This window comes from Anomalospiza imberbis, unplaced genomic scaffold (genome assembly GCF_031753505.1).
Source record: "Anomalospiza imberbis isolate Cuckoo-Finch-1a 21T00152 unplaced genomic scaffold, ASM3175350v1 scaffold_52, whole genome shotgun sequence".
NCBI lineage: Eukaryota > Metazoa > Chordata > Aves > Passeriformes > Viduidae > Anomalospiza > Anomalospiza imberbis.
The window spans coordinates 455,127-474,829 of NW_027100130.1; the positions used below are offsets into that span (position 1 = coordinate 455,127).

General features: G+C 63.0%; 1 protein-coding gene across 1 annotated transcript in view; it reads right to left on the reverse strand.

Moving 5' to 3' along the window:
• Positions 1-19,703, reverse strand: part of HUWE1 (HECT, UBA and WWE domain containing E3 ubiquitin protein ligase 1) — a 63,739-nt gene that overhangs the window by 29,851 nt on the left and 14,185 nt on the right. The window contains 22 exon segments of the mRNA XM_068178683.1: positions 1,538-1,705; positions 2,362-2,557; positions 3,510-3,955; positions 4,371-4,497; positions 5,356-5,484; positions 5,486-5,533; positions 7,119-7,200; positions 7,290-7,417; positions 8,461-8,517; positions 8,519-8,614; positions 10,176-10,445; positions 10,946-11,061; positions 11,546-11,647; positions 11,650-11,668; positions 12,328-12,555; positions 12,985-13,216; positions 14,272-14,394; positions 15,020-15,236; positions 16,104-16,310; positions 16,728-16,828; positions 17,250-17,382; positions 18,588-18,834. Coding sequence (XP_068034784.1) covers positions 1,538-1,705; positions 2,362-2,557; positions 3,510-3,955; positions 4,371-4,497; positions 5,356-5,484; positions 5,486-5,533; positions 7,119-7,200; positions 7,290-7,417; positions 8,461-8,517; positions 8,519-8,614; positions 10,176-10,445; positions 10,946-11,061; positions 11,546-11,647; positions 11,650-11,668; positions 12,328-12,555; positions 12,985-13,216; positions 14,272-14,394; positions 15,020-15,236; positions 16,104-16,310; positions 16,728-16,828; positions 17,250-17,382; positions 18,588-18,834 — 3,472 coding nt within the window.

Here is a 19,703-nt window from a genome sequence, read left to right on the forward strand (position 1 = left end):
CACCCCAACTCTGTCTCTATACAGACACCCCAATTCCGTCCCTATACGGACACCCCAACTCTGTCTCTATATGGACACCCCAATTCCGTCCCTATACGGACACCCCAACTCTGTTCCTATAAGGACATCCCAATTCCATCCCTATATGGACACCCCAATTCCGTCCCTATAAGGACACCCCAATTCCGTCTCTATATGGACACCCCAATTCCATCCCTATATGGACACCCCAATTCCTTCTCTATATGGACACCCCAATTCTGTCTCTATATGGACATCCCAACTCTGTTCCTATAAGGACACCCCAATTCCGTCCCTATATGGACACCCCAATTCCATCCCTATATGGACACCCCAATTCCTTCCCTATATAGACAATTTCCCTATATGGACACCCCAATTCCCCCTACCTGGACACCCCAATTCCTTCCCCATGCGAACACTCCAATTCCCCCCATATGAAAACCCCCAAATCCTTTTCCACATCTACCTCACTCCTTGGGAACACCCCAATTTCCTCGTGTGCCCTCCAATCCTTGCCCCCCGTGCTCCCCTCCCTCCACAACCCCCCAAACCTCCCTGGGGGTGTTTTCCCCCATTGTGGGGGTTCCCCAAGTCCCCCAAACCCTTGTCAGAGGCCCAGAACATCACACAGGACACCCCAATTTCAGTTCCATGTGCTCCCCACTCCTCCCTCTGCACCCCAAAATTCCCTGGGGGTGTTTGCCCCCATTGTGGGGGTTCCCCAAGTCCCCCAAACCCTTGTCAGAGGCCCAGAACATCACACAGGACACCCCAATTTCAGTTCCATGTGCTCCCCACTCCTCCCTCTGCACCCCAAAACTCCCTGGGGGTGTTTGCCCCCATTGTGGGGGTTCCCCAAGTCCCCCAAACCCTTGTCAGAGGCCCAGAACATCACACAGGACACCCCAATTTCAGTTCCATGTGCTCCCCACTCCTCCCTCTGCACCCCAAAATTCCCTGGGGGTGTTTGCCCCCATTGTGGGGGTTCCCCCAGTCCCCCAAACCCTTGTCAGAGGCCCAGGACATCGCACAGGACACCCCAATTTCAGTTCCATGTGCTCCCCACCCCTCCCTCTGCAACCCAAAACTCCCTGGGGGTGTTTGCCCCCATTGTGGGGGTTCCCCAAGTCCCCCAAACCCTTGTCAGAGGCCCAGAACATCACACAGGAGACCCACAGGGGCACAGTGGGCACGCATGACATCGAACAGGACACCCCAAATCCAGTTCAATGTGCACCCCACTCCTCCCTTTGCCCCCCAACTCCCCAGGGGGATCCCCTGAGACCCCCATGCCCTCATCAGGGATGTGCTGGGCACCCAGGACATCGCACAGGACACCCCAATTCCTGTTCCACGTGCTCCCCACTCCTCCCTCTACCCACCCTGAGACCCCCGTACCCTCACTGGGGGGCATGGTGAGCACCCAGGACACCACACAGGACACCCCAATTCCTGCTCCACGTGCACCCCACTCCTCCCTCTGCTCCACCCGAGCCCCCCCAGCCCCCCGTACCCTCGTCGGGGGCGTGGTAGGCGGCCAGGGCGTTGAGCATGTCGTAGATGACATCGCGGATGGGCTCGGGGATGGGCGGCAGCGCGGCCGCCTTGGCCGGCGTGGTCTTCACCAGCTGCACCGCGTTGGGCCCCTTGATCCGCAGGTTCTCAAACTCGTCGTCGGAGGCTGGGAAATTGGGGGGAAACGGGGGGGAAATGGGGGGGGGTCAGGGATTTGGGGGGATCCTCAGCGGTGTCAGGTTGGGAAGGGGTTGTGGAAGCCACGCGGTGGGGATGAGGAGGAGATGGGACGCTGGCTTTTGGGGCGTGGAGGCGCCTCTGGGACCACCATTCTGTCTGAGAGATTCCTGGGACCCCTGCTCTGAGGCTAAAGGGACCCCCAGGACCCCGTTTTTGGGAATAGAGGCACCCCTGTGTCCCCTTCAGGAACTTCTCCCAGGACCCCATGTTCTGGGGACAGGGGGACTCCTGGGGACCTCTTCTCTAAGGATCAAGGGACCCTAGGACCCCATTTTTGGGCACAGAGGCACCTGTGGGACCCTGTTTTTTGGGGATAGAGGCACCCCTAGAACCCCTGCTCTGAGAGACCCTTGGGACCCCATTCTCCGGGGATAGAAGCACCCTGGGATCCCCTCCAGGAATCCTCCCAGGACCTCATTACAGTTGCCAGGGATCCCCAGGATTCCTGGCCCCCATTTCCCCCTCCAAGAGCCCCCCAGCTCCCAGGCCCCCATCCAGGACTGCCCCCAGGTCCCTCCAGGATCCTCCCCACATCCCAGCCCCCCCCCACCAACGCCCCCAGGACCCCCCCGTGCCCCTCACCGGTGCCGGAGCCGCGCGGCGCGGGCAGGGCGATGCGGATGCAGCCCGTGGCCACCTCGGTGAAGACGTGGGGGCTGCGGCAGGCGGCGGGGCCCAGCACCCGCAGGATGTAATTCACCTCCCGCGAGCCCAGGCTGCCCGACACCACCCCCGAGGTGGTGCTGCCCGCCCCGCTCGTGGCCGCTGACCGCACCACCTGGGCACGGGGACATGGCAGGGACACCGTGGGCACGGGGCCAGAGGGGCACCCCCGGGAGAGCTTCCCGTGGGAGCCTGGACCCCCAGAGCTTGCAGAGCCCTTGGCCCTGCTGGCCCCAGAGCGCCAAATCCCTGATCCCCTTGTGCCCACAACCTCCAAATCCCTGATCTCTTGTCACCAGTATCCCCTGGACCCCCAATTCCCTGATCTCCTTGTCACCAGTATCCCCTGGACCCCCAATTCCCTGTTCCCTTGTCACCAGTAATCCCTGGACCCCCAATTCCCTGTTCCCTTGTCACCAGTATCCCTGGACCCCCAATTCCCTGTTCCCTTGTCACCAGTAATCCCTGGACCCCCAATTCCCTGATCCCCCTTGTCACCAGTATCCCCTGGACCCCCAATTCCCTGATCTCCTTGTCACCAGTATCCCCTGGACCCCCCAGTTCCCTGATCTCCTTGTCACCAGTATCCCCTGGACCCCCAATTCCCTGACCCCCTTGTCACCAGTATCCCCTGGACCCCCAATTCCCTGACCCCCTTGTCACCAGTATCCCCTGGACCCCCAATTCCCTGACCCCCTTGTCACCAGTATCCCCCGGACCCCCAATTCCCTGATCCCCTTGTCCCCATGACCCCCAGTTCCCTGATCCCCTGGTCACCAGTATCCCCTGGACCCCCAGTTCCCTGATCCCCTTGTCCCCTGCAGCACCAATTCCTCATCCCCTCACCCCCCAATCCCCCTCTCCCCCAGCCCCCCAATCTCCTCTCCCCGCACCCCCAGCCCCTCAATCCCCCTCTCCCATTTCCCCCAGCCCCCAATTCACCTCTCCCCTCTCCCCAGCCCCCCAATTCCCCTCTCCCTTTATCCCCTCACCCCCAGCCCCTCAATCCCCCTCTCCCCTCACCCCCAGCCCCCAATCCCCTCCTCCCCATCCCCCTCACCCCTCACCTTCTCCATGGTGTGCCGCAGGGTGCAGGGATCCTCGATGATGTGCCGGAAGAGCAGGGTGACCAGCGGGGTGAAGCCGGTGAAGCCGGAGCTCTGCGTGAGCGCCAGGATGGTGCGGGTGGAGCGCAGCTCGGCGAACAGCAGCGCGTGCTTGTGCTGCCGCGTCAGGCGCAGGCACAGGCGCAGCGTGGCGTGCAGCGTGTCGGGGTCGGGGTCCACGGGCACCCCCAGCATGCTGACGCACGCCCGCAGCACGGCCGGCACCGCCTCCTCCGCCAGGCCCCGCACCGGAGCCTCGGCGTCGGGATCATCGCGGGGCTCCTCGGGGGTCGGCGTGGGGCAGGGAGGGGACGGGCAGGGGGCGGCGGGAGCGGTGCTGGCGGTGGTGGTGGCGGTGGTGGTGGTGGTGGAGGGGGGATCTTCGTCTGTAGAAGGGGGGTCTGGAGCTGTGGGCATGGGGAAAGGGTGAGGAGGGTGGTTTTGGGGGTTGGGTATGGCTGGGGGGGGGTCTTGGGCACTCGCTTGTGGCCCCTGTGACCCCCCCCATGGCCAGTCTGACCCCCAATGACCATTCCGATCCCACCATGACCCTTGTGACCCCCCCATGACCACTCTGACCCCATTGTGGCCTCTGTGAACCCCCCCATGCCCTCTGTAACCCCCCCTCATGGCCTCTATGACCTGCCATGACCATTCTGACCCCCTCGTGACCCCCCACACTCCCCCAAAACCCCTCAGACCCCCCTATAACCCCTCAGACTCCCTGCAAAACCCCTCCAACCTGCCCGTGACCCCTCAGACTCCCCCTCCACGATCCCTCAGACCCTCCCCCAAAACCCCTCAGCCTCCCCAGCCCCATACCGGGGGTCTCGTCCTTGCCCTTCCCCTCCGGGTCCTCGGTCCCCCCCTCGTCGCGGCCCTTCCCGGCGCGGGGGGGTCTCAGCAGCGTCAGCATCACCGGGCGCCGGTTCCCGGTCTCCTCGTTCACCTGGGGACAGCGGGGGGGGGACAGGGGTGACACTGGGGCCCCTCCCCATGGGGTGACACCAGGGGTGTGTCCCTCTGCCATGGGGGGATTCCCCAGTCCCACGAGGTGACACCAGTGGAGTGTCCCCGGCAGTGGGTGACACTGGGGCTGTGTGCCCCTGCCCTGGATGGCCCCAGGGGACTGTCCCCTACCTTTAGGGGTGTGTGCCCCTGTCCTGGATGGCCTCAGGGGACTGTCCCCTATCTTTAGGGCTGTGTCCCCCTGCCCTGGATGGTCGCAGGCTGTGTCCCCATGTCCCCCAGCCCGTGCCCAGCCCCTCACCTGCACCACGGTGGTGAACTGCACGGTGTAGTGCCATGTCCCCATGACCCTGGGCTGTGTCCCCACGCCCCTGGGCCATGTCCCCACGCCCCAGAACCGTGTCCCCACACCCCAGAGCCATGTCCCCATGAACCTGGGCCATGTCCCCACGACCCGGGGCCGTGTCCCTATGACCCTGGGCCGTGTCCCCACAACCCGGGGCTGTGTCCCCACGCCCCAGAGCCGTGTCCCCACGACCCTGGGCCGTGTCCCCACAACCCGGGGCTGTGTCCCCACGCCCCAGAGCCGTGTCCCCACGACCCTGGGCCGTGTCCCCCACAACCCGGGGCTGTGTCCCCACAACCCGGGGCTGTGTCCCCACGACCCTGGGCCGTGTCCCCACAACCCGGGGCCGTGTCCCCACGCCCCAGAGCCGTGTCCCCACGACCCTGGGCCGTGTCCCCACAACCCGGGGCTGTGTCCCCCACGCCCCAGAGTCGTGTCCCCACGACCCGGGGCCGTGTCCCCATGCCCCCCAGCCCGTGCCCAGCCCCTCACCTGCACCATGGTGGTGAACTGCACGGTGTAGCGCCGCCGGCCGGCCGTGAAGCGCACGCTGGGCTCTCCGGCCCGCCAGGCCGCGTCGATGGTGCTGTTGTTGCTGGCGCTGTAGCTGCACCAGCGGCCCCGAGCGGTCGTCGAACCAGCGCCAGTTGTTCCCAGTGGCCTGCAGGTACTGGGGGGGCACGCGGGGAGGGGAGGGTCAGCAGCCTGGAGCTCCTCGTGCGCCCCCCAAACCCTGCTTGGGGTGGCACGGGATGTGGTGGGGGTGGTGAGGTCACCGTCCCCACCGCAGGGACGCTGTGTGTCCCCCAGGACCCTGCGTGTCGCCCCAAACCTTGCACGTCAGCCTCTGTGTCACCCAGAACTCTGTGTGTCACCCACTGTGTCACCCAGGGCTCTGTGTGTCACCCCCTGTGTCACCCAGGGCTCTGTGTGTCACCCCCTGTGTCACCCAGGGCTCTGTATGTCACCCCCTGTGTCACCCCTGTGTCACCCCTTGTGTCACCCAGAACTCTGTGTGTCACCCACTGTGTCACCCCCTGTGTCACCCCATGTCACCCAGGGCTCTGTGTGTCCCACTGTGTCACCCCTTCTGTCACCCCCCTGTGTCACCCCCTGTGTCACGGGCTCTGTGTGTCACCCCCTGTGTCACCCCTGTGTCACCCAGGGCTCTGTGTGTCACCCCCTGTGTCACCCCCTGTGTCACCCCATGTCACCCAGGGCTCTGTGTGTCACCCCCTGTGTCACCCCCTGTGTCACCCCCTGTGTCACCCCCATGTCACCCAGGGCTCTGTGTGTCACCCCCTGTGTCACCCCTTGTGTCACCCCCTATGTCACCCCTGTGTCACCCCTGTGTCACCCAGGGCTCTGTGTGTCACCCCCTGTGTCACCCCCTGTGTCACCCCATGTCACCCAGGGCTCTGTGTGTCACCCCCTGTGCCACCCCTTGTGTCACCCCCTGTGTCACCCCCTGTGTCACCCCATGTCACCCAGGGCTCTGTGTGTCACCCCCTGTGTCACCCCTTGTGTCACCCCCTATGTCACCCCTGTGTCACCCAGGGCTCTGTGTGTCACCCCTTGTGTCACCCCTGTGTCACACCCTGTGTCACCCAGGGCTCTGTGTGTCACCCCCTGTGTCACCCCTTGTGTCACCCCCTATGTCACCCCTGTGTCACCCAGGGCTCTGTATGTCACCCCCTGTGTCACCCCTGTGTCACCCCTTGTGTCACCCAGAACTCTGTGTGTCACCCACTGTGTCACCCCCTGTGTCACCCCATGTCACCCAGGGCTCTGTGTGTCCCACTGTGTCACCCCTTCTGTCACCCCCTGTGTCACCCCCTGTGTCACCCAGGGCTCTGTGTGTCACCCCCTGTGTCACCCCTGTGTCACCCAGGGCTCTGTGTGTCACCCCCTGTGTCACCCCTTGTGTCACCCCCTATGTCACCCCTGTGTCACCCCTGTGTCACCCAGGGCTCTGTGTGTCACCCCCTGTGTCACCCCCTGTGTCACCCCATGTCACCCAGGGCTCTGTGTGTCACCCCCTGTGTCACCCCTTGTGTCACCCCTTGTGTCACCCCTTGTGTCACCCCCTGTGTCCCCCAGGGCTCTGTGTGTCACCCCGTGTCCCCCACTGTGTCACCCTGGCTGCTCCACCCTCATCCCAGCCCCACTGCGTGTCCCCAGAAGCCCCCCATGTCCCCTCCCAGGCCCCCAAACCCCCAAGGACCCCCCCAAATTGCCCCCAGCCCCCCCCCCACCTTGTTCATCTGCGCGCGGCGCTTGGAGGACACGGCCGTCTTCTCATAGAAATCAATCAGCAGCAGCACAGGGGTGATCCACCTTTTTTTGGGGGGGACAAAAGAGCGGTGAGAGCATCCTGGGGGGATTTTGGGGGGTTCTGGGGGGCTCTGTGAGGGGTCCCTCCTTACTTGGGGGTCTGCACCTCCTTGTGCTCCTTGGCAGCCTGCAGGCAGGGCTGCACCACCTCCAGCAGCTTGATCAGCACGTCCAGCACGCAGCTGGACTCCACCACGCGGGCACAGGGCAGCTTCAGCTCCTGCGGGAGTCGGGAGCAGCCCAAAAACATCAGCACCCCAAAATATCCACCAAAACACCCCCAAAATCCTGACCAAAATATCCAGAAACAGCCCCGAAATAGCCACAGAAACACCCCCAAAATCCTGACCAAAATATCCAGAAACAGCCCCGAAATAGCCACAGAAACGCCCCCAAAATCCTGACCAAAATATCCAGAAACAGCCCCGAAATATCCACAGAAACACCCCCAAAATCCTGACCAAAATATCCAGAAACAGCCCTGAAATATCCACCAAAACACCCAAAAAATCCTGACTAAAATATCCAAAATCAGCCCCAAAATATCCACCAAAACACCCCCAAAATCCTGACCAAAATATCCAGAAACAGCCCCAAAATATCCACCAAAACACCCCCAAAATCCTGACCAAAATATCCAGAAACAGCCCGAAATAGCCACCGAAACACCCCCAAAATCCTGACCAAAATATCCAGAAACAGCCCCGAAATATCCACCAAAACACCCCCAAAATCCTGACCAAAATATCCAGAAACAGCCCCAAAATATCCACCAAAACACCCCCAAAATCCTGACCAAAATATCCAGAAACAGCCCCGAAATAGCCACCGAAACACCCCCAAGCCAGCACGCGAGCCAGACCCCACCATGGGGTGCTTCAGCTCCTGGGGCACCCCAAAAACATCAGCATCCCCAGAAAGATCCCAAAACCCCCAAAATACCCTCAAAACTCCCCAAAACAACCCCAAAGCTCAGGATTTTTGGAAAAACAAGCCACCTCCAGAAAACACCCAGCATGTTTTGTGAGGCCCAGGGACCCTGGGGTGCTCCCCACAACTTACGGGGTGCCTCCCTCAGGTTTTGGGTTGTCCCTTCCAGGTTTTGGGTTCCCCCCCTGGTTTGGCTGTGTACCCTCAAGTTTCGGGGTCACTCCCCAGGTTCTGGGGTTCTCCCAGGTTTTGGGATTCTGCCTAAAGCTTTAGTTCACCCCCCCCCCTGCCCCCACCCCGTTTTTTGGGGTCACTCCGCAGGGTTTGGGGTACCTCGAAGAGCAGGGTGAGCAGCAGGATGCGCGTGGCCAGGTTGGAGGCCTGGGGCAGGGGTGGCCATTTGGCTGATCCACTCGGACACCGTCTTGGTGTCGCTGGTGGTCAACGGCACGGCCGCCTTGATCAGGACATCGGCCGCCTCCCACACCTGGGGGTCAGTGGGGTCAGAGTGGTCAGCGGGGCCAGGGTGGTCAGCGGGGCCAGGGTGGTCAGGGTGGTCAGTGGTCAGCGGGGTCAGGGTGGTCAGCGGGGTCAGGGTGGTCAGTGGGGTCAGTGGTCAGTGGGGTCAGGGTGGTCAGTGGGGTCAGTGGTCAGCAGGGCCAGGGTGGTCAGCGGGGTCAGGATGGTCAGGGTGGTCAGTGGTCAGCGGGGTCAGGGTGGTCAGTGGGGTCAGTGGTCAGTGGGGTCAGGGTGGTCAGTGGGGTTCAGGGGTCACTGGGGGTCAGTGGGTTCAGTCGGTCAGTGGGGCCAGGGTGGTCAGTGGGCCAGGGTGGTCAGTGGGGCCAGGGTGGTCAGTGGGGGTCAGTGGTCAGTGGGGTCAGGGTGGTCAGTGGGGTTCAGGGGTCACAGGGGGTCAGTGGGTTCAGTCGGTCAGTGGGGCCAGGGTGGTCAGTGGGGCCAGGGTGGTCAGTGGGGCCAGGGTGGTCAGTGGGGGTCAGTGGTCAGCGGGGTCAGGGTGGTCAGGGTGGTCAGTGGGGTCAGGGTGGTCAGTGGGGGTCAGTGGGTTCAGTCGGTCAGTGGGATTTAAGGGCGTCAGCGGGGTCAGGCTGGTCAGTGGGGTTCAGGGGTCACAGGGGGTCAGTGGGGTCAGTCGGTCAGTGGATTTAAGGGTGGTCAGTGGGGTCAGGGTGGTCAGTGGGGTTCAGGGTGGTCAGTGGGGTCAGAGTGGTCAGTGGGGTTCAGGGGTCACAGGGGGTCAGTGGGGCCAGGGTGGTCAGTGGGGTCAGTCGGTCAGTGGGGTCAGTCGGTCAGTGGGATTTAAGGGTGGTCAGTGGGGTCAGGGTGGTCAGTGGGGTCAGTCGGTCAGTGGGATTTAAGGGGGGGTCAGTGGGGTTCAGGGGTCAGTGGGTTCAGTCGGTCAGTGGGGCCAGGGTGGTCAGTGGGGTTCAGGGGTCACAGGGGGTCAGTGGGGTCAGTCGGTCTGTGGGGTCAGGGAGGTCAGTGGGGGTCAGTGGTCAGGGGTCAGTGGGGCACCTGGGGGTTCAGGGGGTCTCAGGGCTGGTTCAGGCTGGGTTAAGGCACATTTAGGGGTCTCAGGCTGGGTTTAAGGCCCCATATCTGCTGCACCCCGTTTGAGCACCGAGCCCCGGCAGGCCGGGCCATTGTGGTGCACGGCCATCATTGGGGTCAGGGGTCGCAGGGTGGGTTTGGGGCAGGTTTAGGCTGGGTTTAGGCTGGGTTTAGGCTGGGTTTAAGCCTCCATATCTGCTGCACCCCCTGTTTGAGCACCGAGCCCCGGCAGGCCGGGCCATTGTGGTGCACGGCCATCATTGGGGTCAGGGGTTGCAGGGTTGGTTTGGGGCAGGTTTAGGCTGGGTTTAGGCTGGGTTTAGGGCTCCGTACCTGCTGCACCCCTGTTTGAGCACGCTGTCCCAGCAGGCCGGACCGTTGTTGTGCATGGCCATCATTAGGGTCAGGGGTCGCAGGGTGGGTTTGGGGGTCTCGGGGTGGGTTTGGGGCAGGTTTAGGCTGGGTTTAGGGCTCCGTACCTGCTGCACCACCTGTTTGAGCACGCTGTCCCGGTAGGCCGGGCCGTTGCGGCGCACGGCCGTCATCAGCAGGTCGCAGACGCGGTACACGGTGTCCGGCAGCTCGTCCAGCAGCTGCGAGCAGCCGGGCAGCATCGAGTCCGTGAAGGCCCCGAGCTCGGCCGCCTCCAGCGGCTCAGCCCCCTCGAACTTCTCCAGGCACTTGGCCTCCTCCTCCTCCTGCCGCTCCCGTGCCCGCCGCTCCTCCTCCTCCTTGCGGCACGCGGCCTCCTGGGGGGGTAAATGGGGTGAGGAGGGGGCTTTGGGGGGAGAAATTGGGGTTTGGGGTAGGGAAATGGGGTTTGGGGCAGGGAAATGGGGTTTGGGACAGGGAAATGGGGGAGAAATGGGGGTTTGGGGCAGGGAAATGGGGTTTGGGGCAGGGAAATGGGGGAGAAATGGGGGTTTGGGGCAGGGAAATGGGGTTTGGGGCAGGGAAATGGGGAAGAAATGGGGGTTTGGGGCAGGGAAATGGGGTTTGGGGTAGGGAAATGGGGTTTGGGGCAGGGAAATGGGGGAGAAATGGGGGTTTGGGACAGGGAAATGGGTTTGGGGCAGGGAAATGGGGGAGAAATGGGAGTTTGGGGCAGGGAAATGGGGAAGAAATGGGGGTTTGGGGGGAGAAATGGGGCTATGGGGCAGGGAAATGGGGTTTGGAGGATGTAAAATGGGGGTTTTGGTATAGGAAACAAGGATTTGGGATGGGAAATGGGGTTTTTGGGGGGTCCCACCTCTGGGGACTCGGCACGCTGCTCCATGGGGATGTCCTGGCCCAGGGACATGGCGATGGCTCTCATCATCTGATCTTCCTCCGACATGCTCAGGTCCTGGGGGGCAGCGTCAGGGGCTGCGGCAACCCCCAGAGCACCCCAAAATACCCCCAGAGCACCCCAAAATCCACCAGAACCCCCAAAACCCTCCAAAATCCCTGAGGACCCCCCCCAATACCCCCTAGAAACCCCGCCACTAAAACGCTCCGGACCCACAAAAACCTCCAACCACCCAAAATTCCCTAGGACCCCACCCTGAACCACTCAGGACTCCCTAAAACCCCTCAGGATCCCTCCAAAACCACCCAAAACCCCTCAGATCCCCCCCATTTCCCCTTCCCCTGCTCCAGGACCCCCCAGCCCCCCCAGTGACCTGTGCTGAGCCCTCCAAACCTCTCCCCATACCCCCCCAAACCCCTCTCTGTGCCCCCCAAACTCCCCCATTTCCCTGTTCCCCGCTGCAGGACCCCCCAAACCCCTCCCTGTGCTCCCCAGACCTCCCCATTTCCCCTTTCTCCTGGCTCCAGCCCCCCCATTTTGCTCCCCCCAGCCCCCACTGACCCGTGCTGAGCCCCCCATGAGCGGGGGGCGGGTGGGTGAGCAGGTACTCCGTGGCCTGCTCCATGGTGTTGGTGTTGAGCAGCGCCTCCATGGCGTGCTCCGCGAGAAACCCATGTCCATCAGCTGGGGGGGCACACAGGGGGGTCAGGGGGGCACGGGGAGGGGTTTGGGGGGCACAGGGAGGGGTTTGGGGGATTTCAGGGGCACAAGGAAAGGGTTGGGAGGGTTTGGGGGGCACGGGGAGGGGTTTGGGGAGCACAGGGAGGGGTTTGGGGGGATTTGGGGGCACAAGGAGGGGGTTGGGAGGATTTGGGGGGCACGAGGAGGGGTTTGGGGGGCACGGGGAGGGGTTTGGGGAGCACAGGGAGGGGTTTGGGAGGCACAGGGAGGGGTTTTGGGGGGGATTTGGGGGCACAAGGAGGGGGTTGGAAGGATTTGGGGGGCACAGGGAGGGATTTGGGGAGCAGAGGGAGGGGTTTGGGGGGGATTTGTGGGGCACGGGGAGGGGTTTCGGGGATTTCAGGAGCACAAGGAGGGGGTTGGGAGGGTTTGGGGGGGCACGGGGAGGGGTTTGGGGGGGATTTGGGAGGCACAAGGAGGGGGTTGGGAGGGATTTGGGGGCACAGGAAGGGGTTTGAAGAAGATTTGTGGGACCTCCCACCCCCCCATTTTTCCATCTCCCCCCATTTTTCCCTCCCAACCCCCCCGCCCCCGTTTTTGCCCTCCCACCCCCATTTTTTTTCGTCCCACCCCTCAGTTTCTGAGGTCCTCCAGCCCCGTACCTGCTGCAGCTGCTGCTGGTTGACGTGGGGCTCCCGGCGGGCCCCCCCCTCGTCGCCCCCGGGCTCGTCGGGCGCGGGCCCCTCTCGCTCGCGGCCCAGGCGCTCGCGCAGCAGCGGCTCGGCCCGCAGGATGTGGCACAGGATGGCCAGCATGGACTCGGCCATGCGGCCACCATACACCTTCAGCGGCCGCCGCTGCCACAGCTGCTTGATGCAGGCGAACGCAGCCTGGGGACACGGTGGGGACACGGTGAGGACATGGTGGGGACATGAATTTTGGCTGGGGGGAAATAGGGTTCCTCCCCACCAAACCCATTCCCCTCCCAAACCCCATTCCTCCCATCCCAAACCCCATTTCCCTCTCCCAAACCCCATTTACCCCTCTTAAAGCCCATCTCCCCCTCCCAAACCCCATTTCCCCCTCCCAAACCCCATTTCCCTCTCCCAAACCCCATCCTTTCCCCTCCAACCCCCATTTCCCCCTCCCAAACCCCATTCCTCCCCTCCCAAACCCCATTTCCCCCTCCCAAACCCCATCCTTTCCCCTCCAAACCCCATTCCTCCCCTCCCAACCCCCATTTCCCCCTCCTCAAACCCCATTTCCCCCCCACAAATCTCATTTTTTCCCCCCCAGACCCCGTTTTTCCCCCTGCCCACCTTCTGGGTGACCACGAGGAAGCGCAGGGCGCTGAAGGGGGGGTGGCCGTGTGGGGGGGCCTTGGCGGGCAGCGCGTGGGGGGACTCCAGCACCGTGCTGGGGTTCACCATCTTCTCCACCAGCATCAGCCACGCGTCCAAGAACTCGCCGGTGCCGTCCGGCAGGTCGGGGTGCTCCAGACCCTCCCCCACCGGCACCTTGCCCCCCATGGACAGCGCCCAGTTAAAGGTCCTGGGGGGGAAAAGGGATTTGGGGTGTTGGGAGGGACCCCAAGGTCACAGGAGTGACCAGTTAAAGGTCCTGGGGGGAAAAGGGATTTGGGGTGTTGGGAGGGACCCCAAGGTCACAGGAGTGACCAGTTAAAGGTCCTGGGGGGGTAAAAGGGATTTGGGGTGTTGGGAGGGACCCCAAGGTCACGGGAGTGACCAGTTAAAGGTCCTGGGGGGGGGAAAGGGATTTGGGGTGTTGGGAGGGACCCCAAGGTCACAGGAGTGACCAGTTAAAGGTCCTGGGGGGTAAAAAGGATTTGGGGTGTTGGGAGGGACCCCAAGGTCACAGGAGTGACCAGTTAAAGGTCCTGGGGGGTAAAAAGGATTTGGGGTGTTGGGAGGGACCCCAAGGTCACAGGAGCGACCAGTTAAAGGTCCTGGGGGGTGTTGGGAGAGACCCTGAGGTCATGGGAGCATCCCCCCACCACAGGAAGGGAGTTGGAGGGTCAGTGTCCAGGACAGGGGCAGTGTCCAGGGGCACTGGTCAGTGTCCGTGGTCAGTATCCAGTGCCCAGTCAGCGTCCGGGCAGTGTTTGTCAGTGTCCAGTGTCCACGGTCAGTGTGCGGCGCCCGTGGTCAGTGTGCAATGTCCGGGGTAGCGTCCATGGTCAGTGTCCAGTCAGCGTCCAAGCTCAATGTCCAGTGTCCATGGTCAGTGTCTGGTCAGCGTCCGGGGTCAGTGTCCATGGTCAGTGTCCAGTCAGCGTCCAAGCTCAATGTCCAGTGTCCATGGTCAGTGTCTGGTCAGTGTCCGGGGTCAGTGTCCACTCAGTGTATGGGGGCAGTGTCTGTGGTCAGTGTCCGTGGTCAGTGTTCGGGATCAGTGTCCGTGGTCAGTGTCCGGTCAGTGTCCGTGGTCAGTGTCCGGGATCAGTGTCCGTGGTCAGTGTCTGGTCAGTGTCCGTGGTCAGTGTCCGGGATCAGTGTCTGTGGTCAGTGTCCGGTCAGTGTCCGGGGTCAGTGTTTGGTGTCCAGGGTCAGTGTCCGTGGTCAGTGTCCGGTCAGTGTCCAGCTCACTCGAAGAGGGCGTTGTGGCCGCCGGAGCAGAGGAATTTCTGCAGCATGAGGTGATAGGGGAACTTGCGCTCGTCGAACAGCATGGGCGACGTGAACCCCACCGAGCAGATGAAGAACGTCAGCCTGGGGGCACGGGGGGTCAGCGCTGGGCACGGCCCCGGGCACTGACCACGGGCACTGCCCAAGCTCCGGCCCCTGGAGCTGGCAGACCCCGTCCCTGTCCCTGGTCTGTCCCTGTCACCCCAGCCCCTCCTCTTTCCAAGCCCACCCCATTCCCAACCTCACCCCTCTCCCGCACCCTGCCCAATTCCATTCCCAGCCCCTCCTGTCCCAGCCTCACCCCTGCCCTATTCCCATCCTCATTCCCATCCCTGCTCCACTTCCTCTCCCATTTCCAATCCTACTCCCATTCCCATTCCTGTGCACATCTCTATTCCCGTTCCCGTCCCAGTTCCAATTCCCATCCCTCTTCCATTCCCTCTCCCTCCCCTGTACCCAATCCCATTCCCATGCCCACCCCATCCCATCCCTATTCCCGTTCCATCGTTCCCATCCCCGCTGTCCCCCGTGGTCACTGACCAGAACCACGGTGTGGGGGTGTAGGGGGCGGTTGCCAGCTCAGCCCCTTGGTCAGCGCCGAGGCCGTGTCCTTCCCCATCCCATCCCATCCCTAATCCCAATCCCAATCCCAATCCCAATCCCATCCCGTTCCATCGTTGCCATCCCCGCTGTCCCCGTGGTCACTGACCGGAACCGTGGCGTTGGGGTGTAGGGGGGCGGTTGCCAGCTCAGCCCCTTGGTCAGCAGGCGGGTCAGCGCCGAGGCCGTGGCGCGGGCGGCCGCGGTGGGCGCGGGGGCGGCGGCGGCCGCGTGGTGGCTGCGGCGCTGCCGCACCGGGGAGCCCACGCACAGCTTGACCAGCAGCCCAAAGAGCTCGGCCAGCGCCCGGCCCAGCCGCGACGAGGCTGCGGGGACACGGGGGACAGTGAGACCCCGGGTGGGGACAGAGGGACAGAGGAGACAGGGGGGAACATGGGGTGAGACCCTCGAGGGGGACACGGGAACAGAGGGGACATGTCAGAGCTCAGGGGTGAGACCCTGAGGGGGACACAGGGGACAGGGGGACACGGGAGAGCTCAGGGTGAGACCCTGAGGGGACACAGGGGACAGGGGGGACACGTCAGAGCTCAGGGGTGAGACCCTCGAGGGGACACGGGGAACATGGGGTGAGATCCTGAGGGGACACAGGGGACAGAGGGACACGGGAGAGCTCAGGGGTGAGACCCTCGAGGGGACACAGGGGACAGGGGAGAGCTCAGGGGTGAGACCCTCGAGGGGACACGGGGAACATGGGGTGAGACCCTGAGGGGACACAGAGGACAGAGGGGACACGGGAGAGCTCAGGGTGAGACCCTGAGGGACACAGGGGACAGAGGGGACACGGGAGAGCTCAGGGTGAGACCCTCGAGGGGACACGGGGGACAGGGGAGAGCTCAGGGGTGAGACCCTCGAGGGGACACAGGGAACATGGGGTGAGACCCTCGAGGGGACACAGAGGACAGAGGGGACACGTCAGAGCTCAGGGTGAGACCCTCGAGGGGACACGGGGGACAGGGGAGAGCTCAGGGTGAGACCCTGAGGGGACACAGGAGTGAGACCTGGGGGGAGGACACAGGTGAGACCCCTGGGATTCCCCCCGAGCTGTTTTAGAGGCCCCCTAACACAATTTTGGGGTCTCCCATTTTAGGCCATTTCTGGAGCCCCCTGACTGATTCCTGGAGCCCCCCACCCCGGTGTTGAGGCCCCCTCCCCGTTTTTGGGCCCCCCCTCACCGGAGAGCAGGGGTTTGATCTGTTTGATGCGGGCGGCCATGGCTGGGGTGATCTTGGCCTTGGCTTTGGGGTCGCTGGCGCTGGGCTCGTCCGTCTCCATGGGGGCCAGGGGCTCCCCCTCCAGCCCCATCCCCTCCAGCAGCCCCTGGGCTGGGGGGGGGTCACTGCCCACCCCCCCCACGGGGCCCGGGCCCTCCGCCTCGCCCTCTGTGGGGGAGGGGGGTGAGAGATCCACAGAGACCCCCAAAAACCATCTTTCCTACAGAGACCCCCCCCAAAAAGTGACCTTTCCTACAGAGAGCCCCCCCAAAACTGACCTGCCCCACAGAGACCCCCCCAAAAAACCTTTCCAAGACTCCCCCAAATCCAGCCTGCCCCAGAGACACTCCCCAACCCCCCCAACTTCCATAAATCCACCCAAAATCCACATAAAGCCCCTCCAACCCCCAATAAAGCCTCCCCAAAACCCCCATAAATCCCCCCAAACCCTCCCCAACCCCCCCCAAAATCCCCATAAATACCCCCAAAATCCACATAAAGCCCCAACCCCCCCCCCCCAAAACCCCTATCAATCCCTCCCAAACACCCCCACAAAAATGCCCCCCAGGCCTCCCCCAGCCCCACCTGCCCTGCGGCCGCCCTGGGGGGGGCTGGGGGCCGTTTTCTCCTCCTTGGGCACGAGTTTCTGCATGTCAGCCTGGCCAAACTCACAGCCTGGGGGGAGGCTGGGGGGGCACAGGGGGGGTCACGGGGCTGGGGCACCTCCCAGGTACCGCAGAGCCCCCCCAGTGCCTCCCAGTGCCCCCCAGTAACCTGTTAGGGGGGTACAGGCACAGGGAGCAGCACAGCCGGCTCAGCCTGGTGTCCCCCCAGTGCCCCCCAAACCCTCACCAGTGCCCTCCCAGGGCCCCCCAAACCCTCACCAGTGCCCTCCCAGTGCCTCCAGTGCCCTCCCAGTGCCCCCCAAACCCTCACCAGTGCCCTCCCAGGGCCCCCCAAACCCTCACCAGTGCCCTCCCAGTGCCTCCAGTGCCCTCCCAGTGCCCCCCAAACCCTCACCAGTGCCCTCCCAGTGCCTCCAGTGCCCTCCCAGTGCCCCCCAAACCCTCACCAGTGCCCTCCCAGTGCCTCCAGTGTCCCCAGTACCTGTTGGGGGTGCAGAGGGACAGCAGCACGGTGCTCTCCCACACCAGGGAGCAGTAGAGCTGGCTCAGCTTGCCCAGCACGCTCAGCCCCAGCTGGGACCCCCACTGTTCACTGAGATGGCCCTGATCTCGCTCTGGGGGGAACAGCAGGACCCCCAAAACCCCCTGAGACCCCAAACCCCTCCCAAAACCCCTTTCAAACCCCCCAAACCTCATTCAACCCCCTCAAACCCCTGCCAAACCCCCCCAAAACCCGCTCAAACCCCACTCAAACCTCCTCAAACCCCACTCAAACCCCCAAACCCCACTCAAACCCCCCAAACCCCCCCAAACCCTGCTCAAACCCCACTCAAACCCCCCAAACCCCCCCAAACCCTGCTCAAAACCCCACTCAAACCCCCCAAACCCCACTCAAATCTCCTCAAACCCCCCAAACCCCACTCAAATCCCCCAAACCCCACTCAAACCCCTGCCAAACCCCACCAAACCCCGCTCAAACCCCACTCAAACCCCCCAACCCCCCCCCAAACCCTGCTCAAACCCCCCAAACCCACTCAAATCTCCTCAAACCCCCCCAAACCCCAAATCTCCTCAAACCCCCACCCCAACCCCCCCAAACCCCCCTCAAATCTCCTCAAATCCCACTCAAACCCCCCAAACCCCACTCAAATCTCCTCAAACCCCACTCAAACTCCACCAAACCTCACTCAAATCTCCTCAAACCCCACTCAAACCCCCCAAACTCCACTCAAATCTCCTCAAACCCCACCAAACCCCACCCAAATCTCCTCAAACCCCACTCAAACCCCCCAAACCCCACTCAAATCCCACTCAAACCCCCCAAACCCCACTCAAATCTCCTCAAACCCCACTCAAACCCCACTCAAACCTCCTCAAACCCCACTCAAACCCCACCAAACCCCACTCAAATCTCCTCAAATCCCACTCAAACCCCCCAAACCCCACTCAAATCTCCTCAAACCCACTCAAACTCCACCAAACCTCACTCAAATCTCCTCAAACCCCACTCAAACCCCCCAAACCCCACTCAAATCTCCTCAAACCCCACCAAACCCCACCCAAATCTCCTCAAAACCCCACTCAAACCCCCCAAACCCCACTCAAATCCCACTCAAACCTCCCAAACCCCACTCAAATCTCCTCAAACCCCACTCAAACTCCACCAAACCCCACTCAAATCTCCTCAAACCCCACTCAAACCCCCCCAAACCCTGCTCAAACCCCACTCAAATCCCCCAAACCCCACTCAACCCCCCCCAAACCCCACTCAAATCTCCTCAAACCCCACCCCAACCCCCCCAAGCCCCTCCCCTGTTACCTGTCCCCACCCTGCAGGTGTGCACGAACATCATGATGAAGGCGTGAGCGGCGGTCAGTGCGTGCAGCAGGGGGGTGGCCTGGGCTGAGAGCGTGGCGTCGGGCACGGCCCCGGCCCCGGCCAGCTCCCGCAGCAGCACCGAGCCCCCCGGGGCCTCGATGGGCCGGTGCAGCGGCTCCAGCGCCGACAGCACGGCCTCCAGCTGCACCAGCCCCTCCTGCAGCACCTTGGGCTCGTGGGAGAGAGTCTAGGGGGACAAAGATGGGATATTAGGGTCACTGAGGGGTCACTGAACCCTCCTGGAACACCTTGGGCTCATGGGACAGCGACTGGGGACACGCAGAGGGGACACTGGGGTCACTGAACCCTCCTAGGGGTCACTGAACCCTCCTGGAACACCTTGGGCTCATGGGACAGCAACTGGGGACACGCAGAGGGGACACTGGGGTCATTGAGGGGGTCACTGAACCCTCCTGGAACACCTTGGGCTCATGGGACAGCGATTGGGGACACGCAGAGGGGACACTGAGGTCACTGAACCCCCCTGGAACTCCTTGGGATCATGGGACAGCGATTGGGGACACGCAGAGGGGACACTGAGGTCATTGAGGGGGTCACTGAACCCTCCTAGGGGTCACTGAACCCTCCTGGAACACCTTGGGCTCATGGGACAGCGACTGGGGACACACAGAGGGGACACTGGGGTCATTGAGGGGGTCACTGAACCCTCCTGGAACTCCTTGGGATCATGGGACAGCAACTGGGGACACACAGAGGGGACACTGAGGTCATTGAGGGGGTCACTGAACCCTCCTAGGGGTCACTGAACCCTCCTGGAACACCTTGGGCTCATGGGACAGCGACTGAGGACAAAGGGGGGACAGAGAGAGCATCATCAGGGTCCATACCAGAATGGATTTGCAGCCCCCCAGGGCTATACCAGGATGGATTTGCAGACCCCCACGATGGATTTGCAGACCCCTGAGACCCCCTGGGTGGGTTTTCAGTGCTCCCAGCCCATACCAGGATAGATTTGCAGCCCCCCAAGATGAATTTGCAGCCCCCCCCGGATGGATTATAGCATCCCCTCTCCAATGCCAGGACGGATTTGCAGCC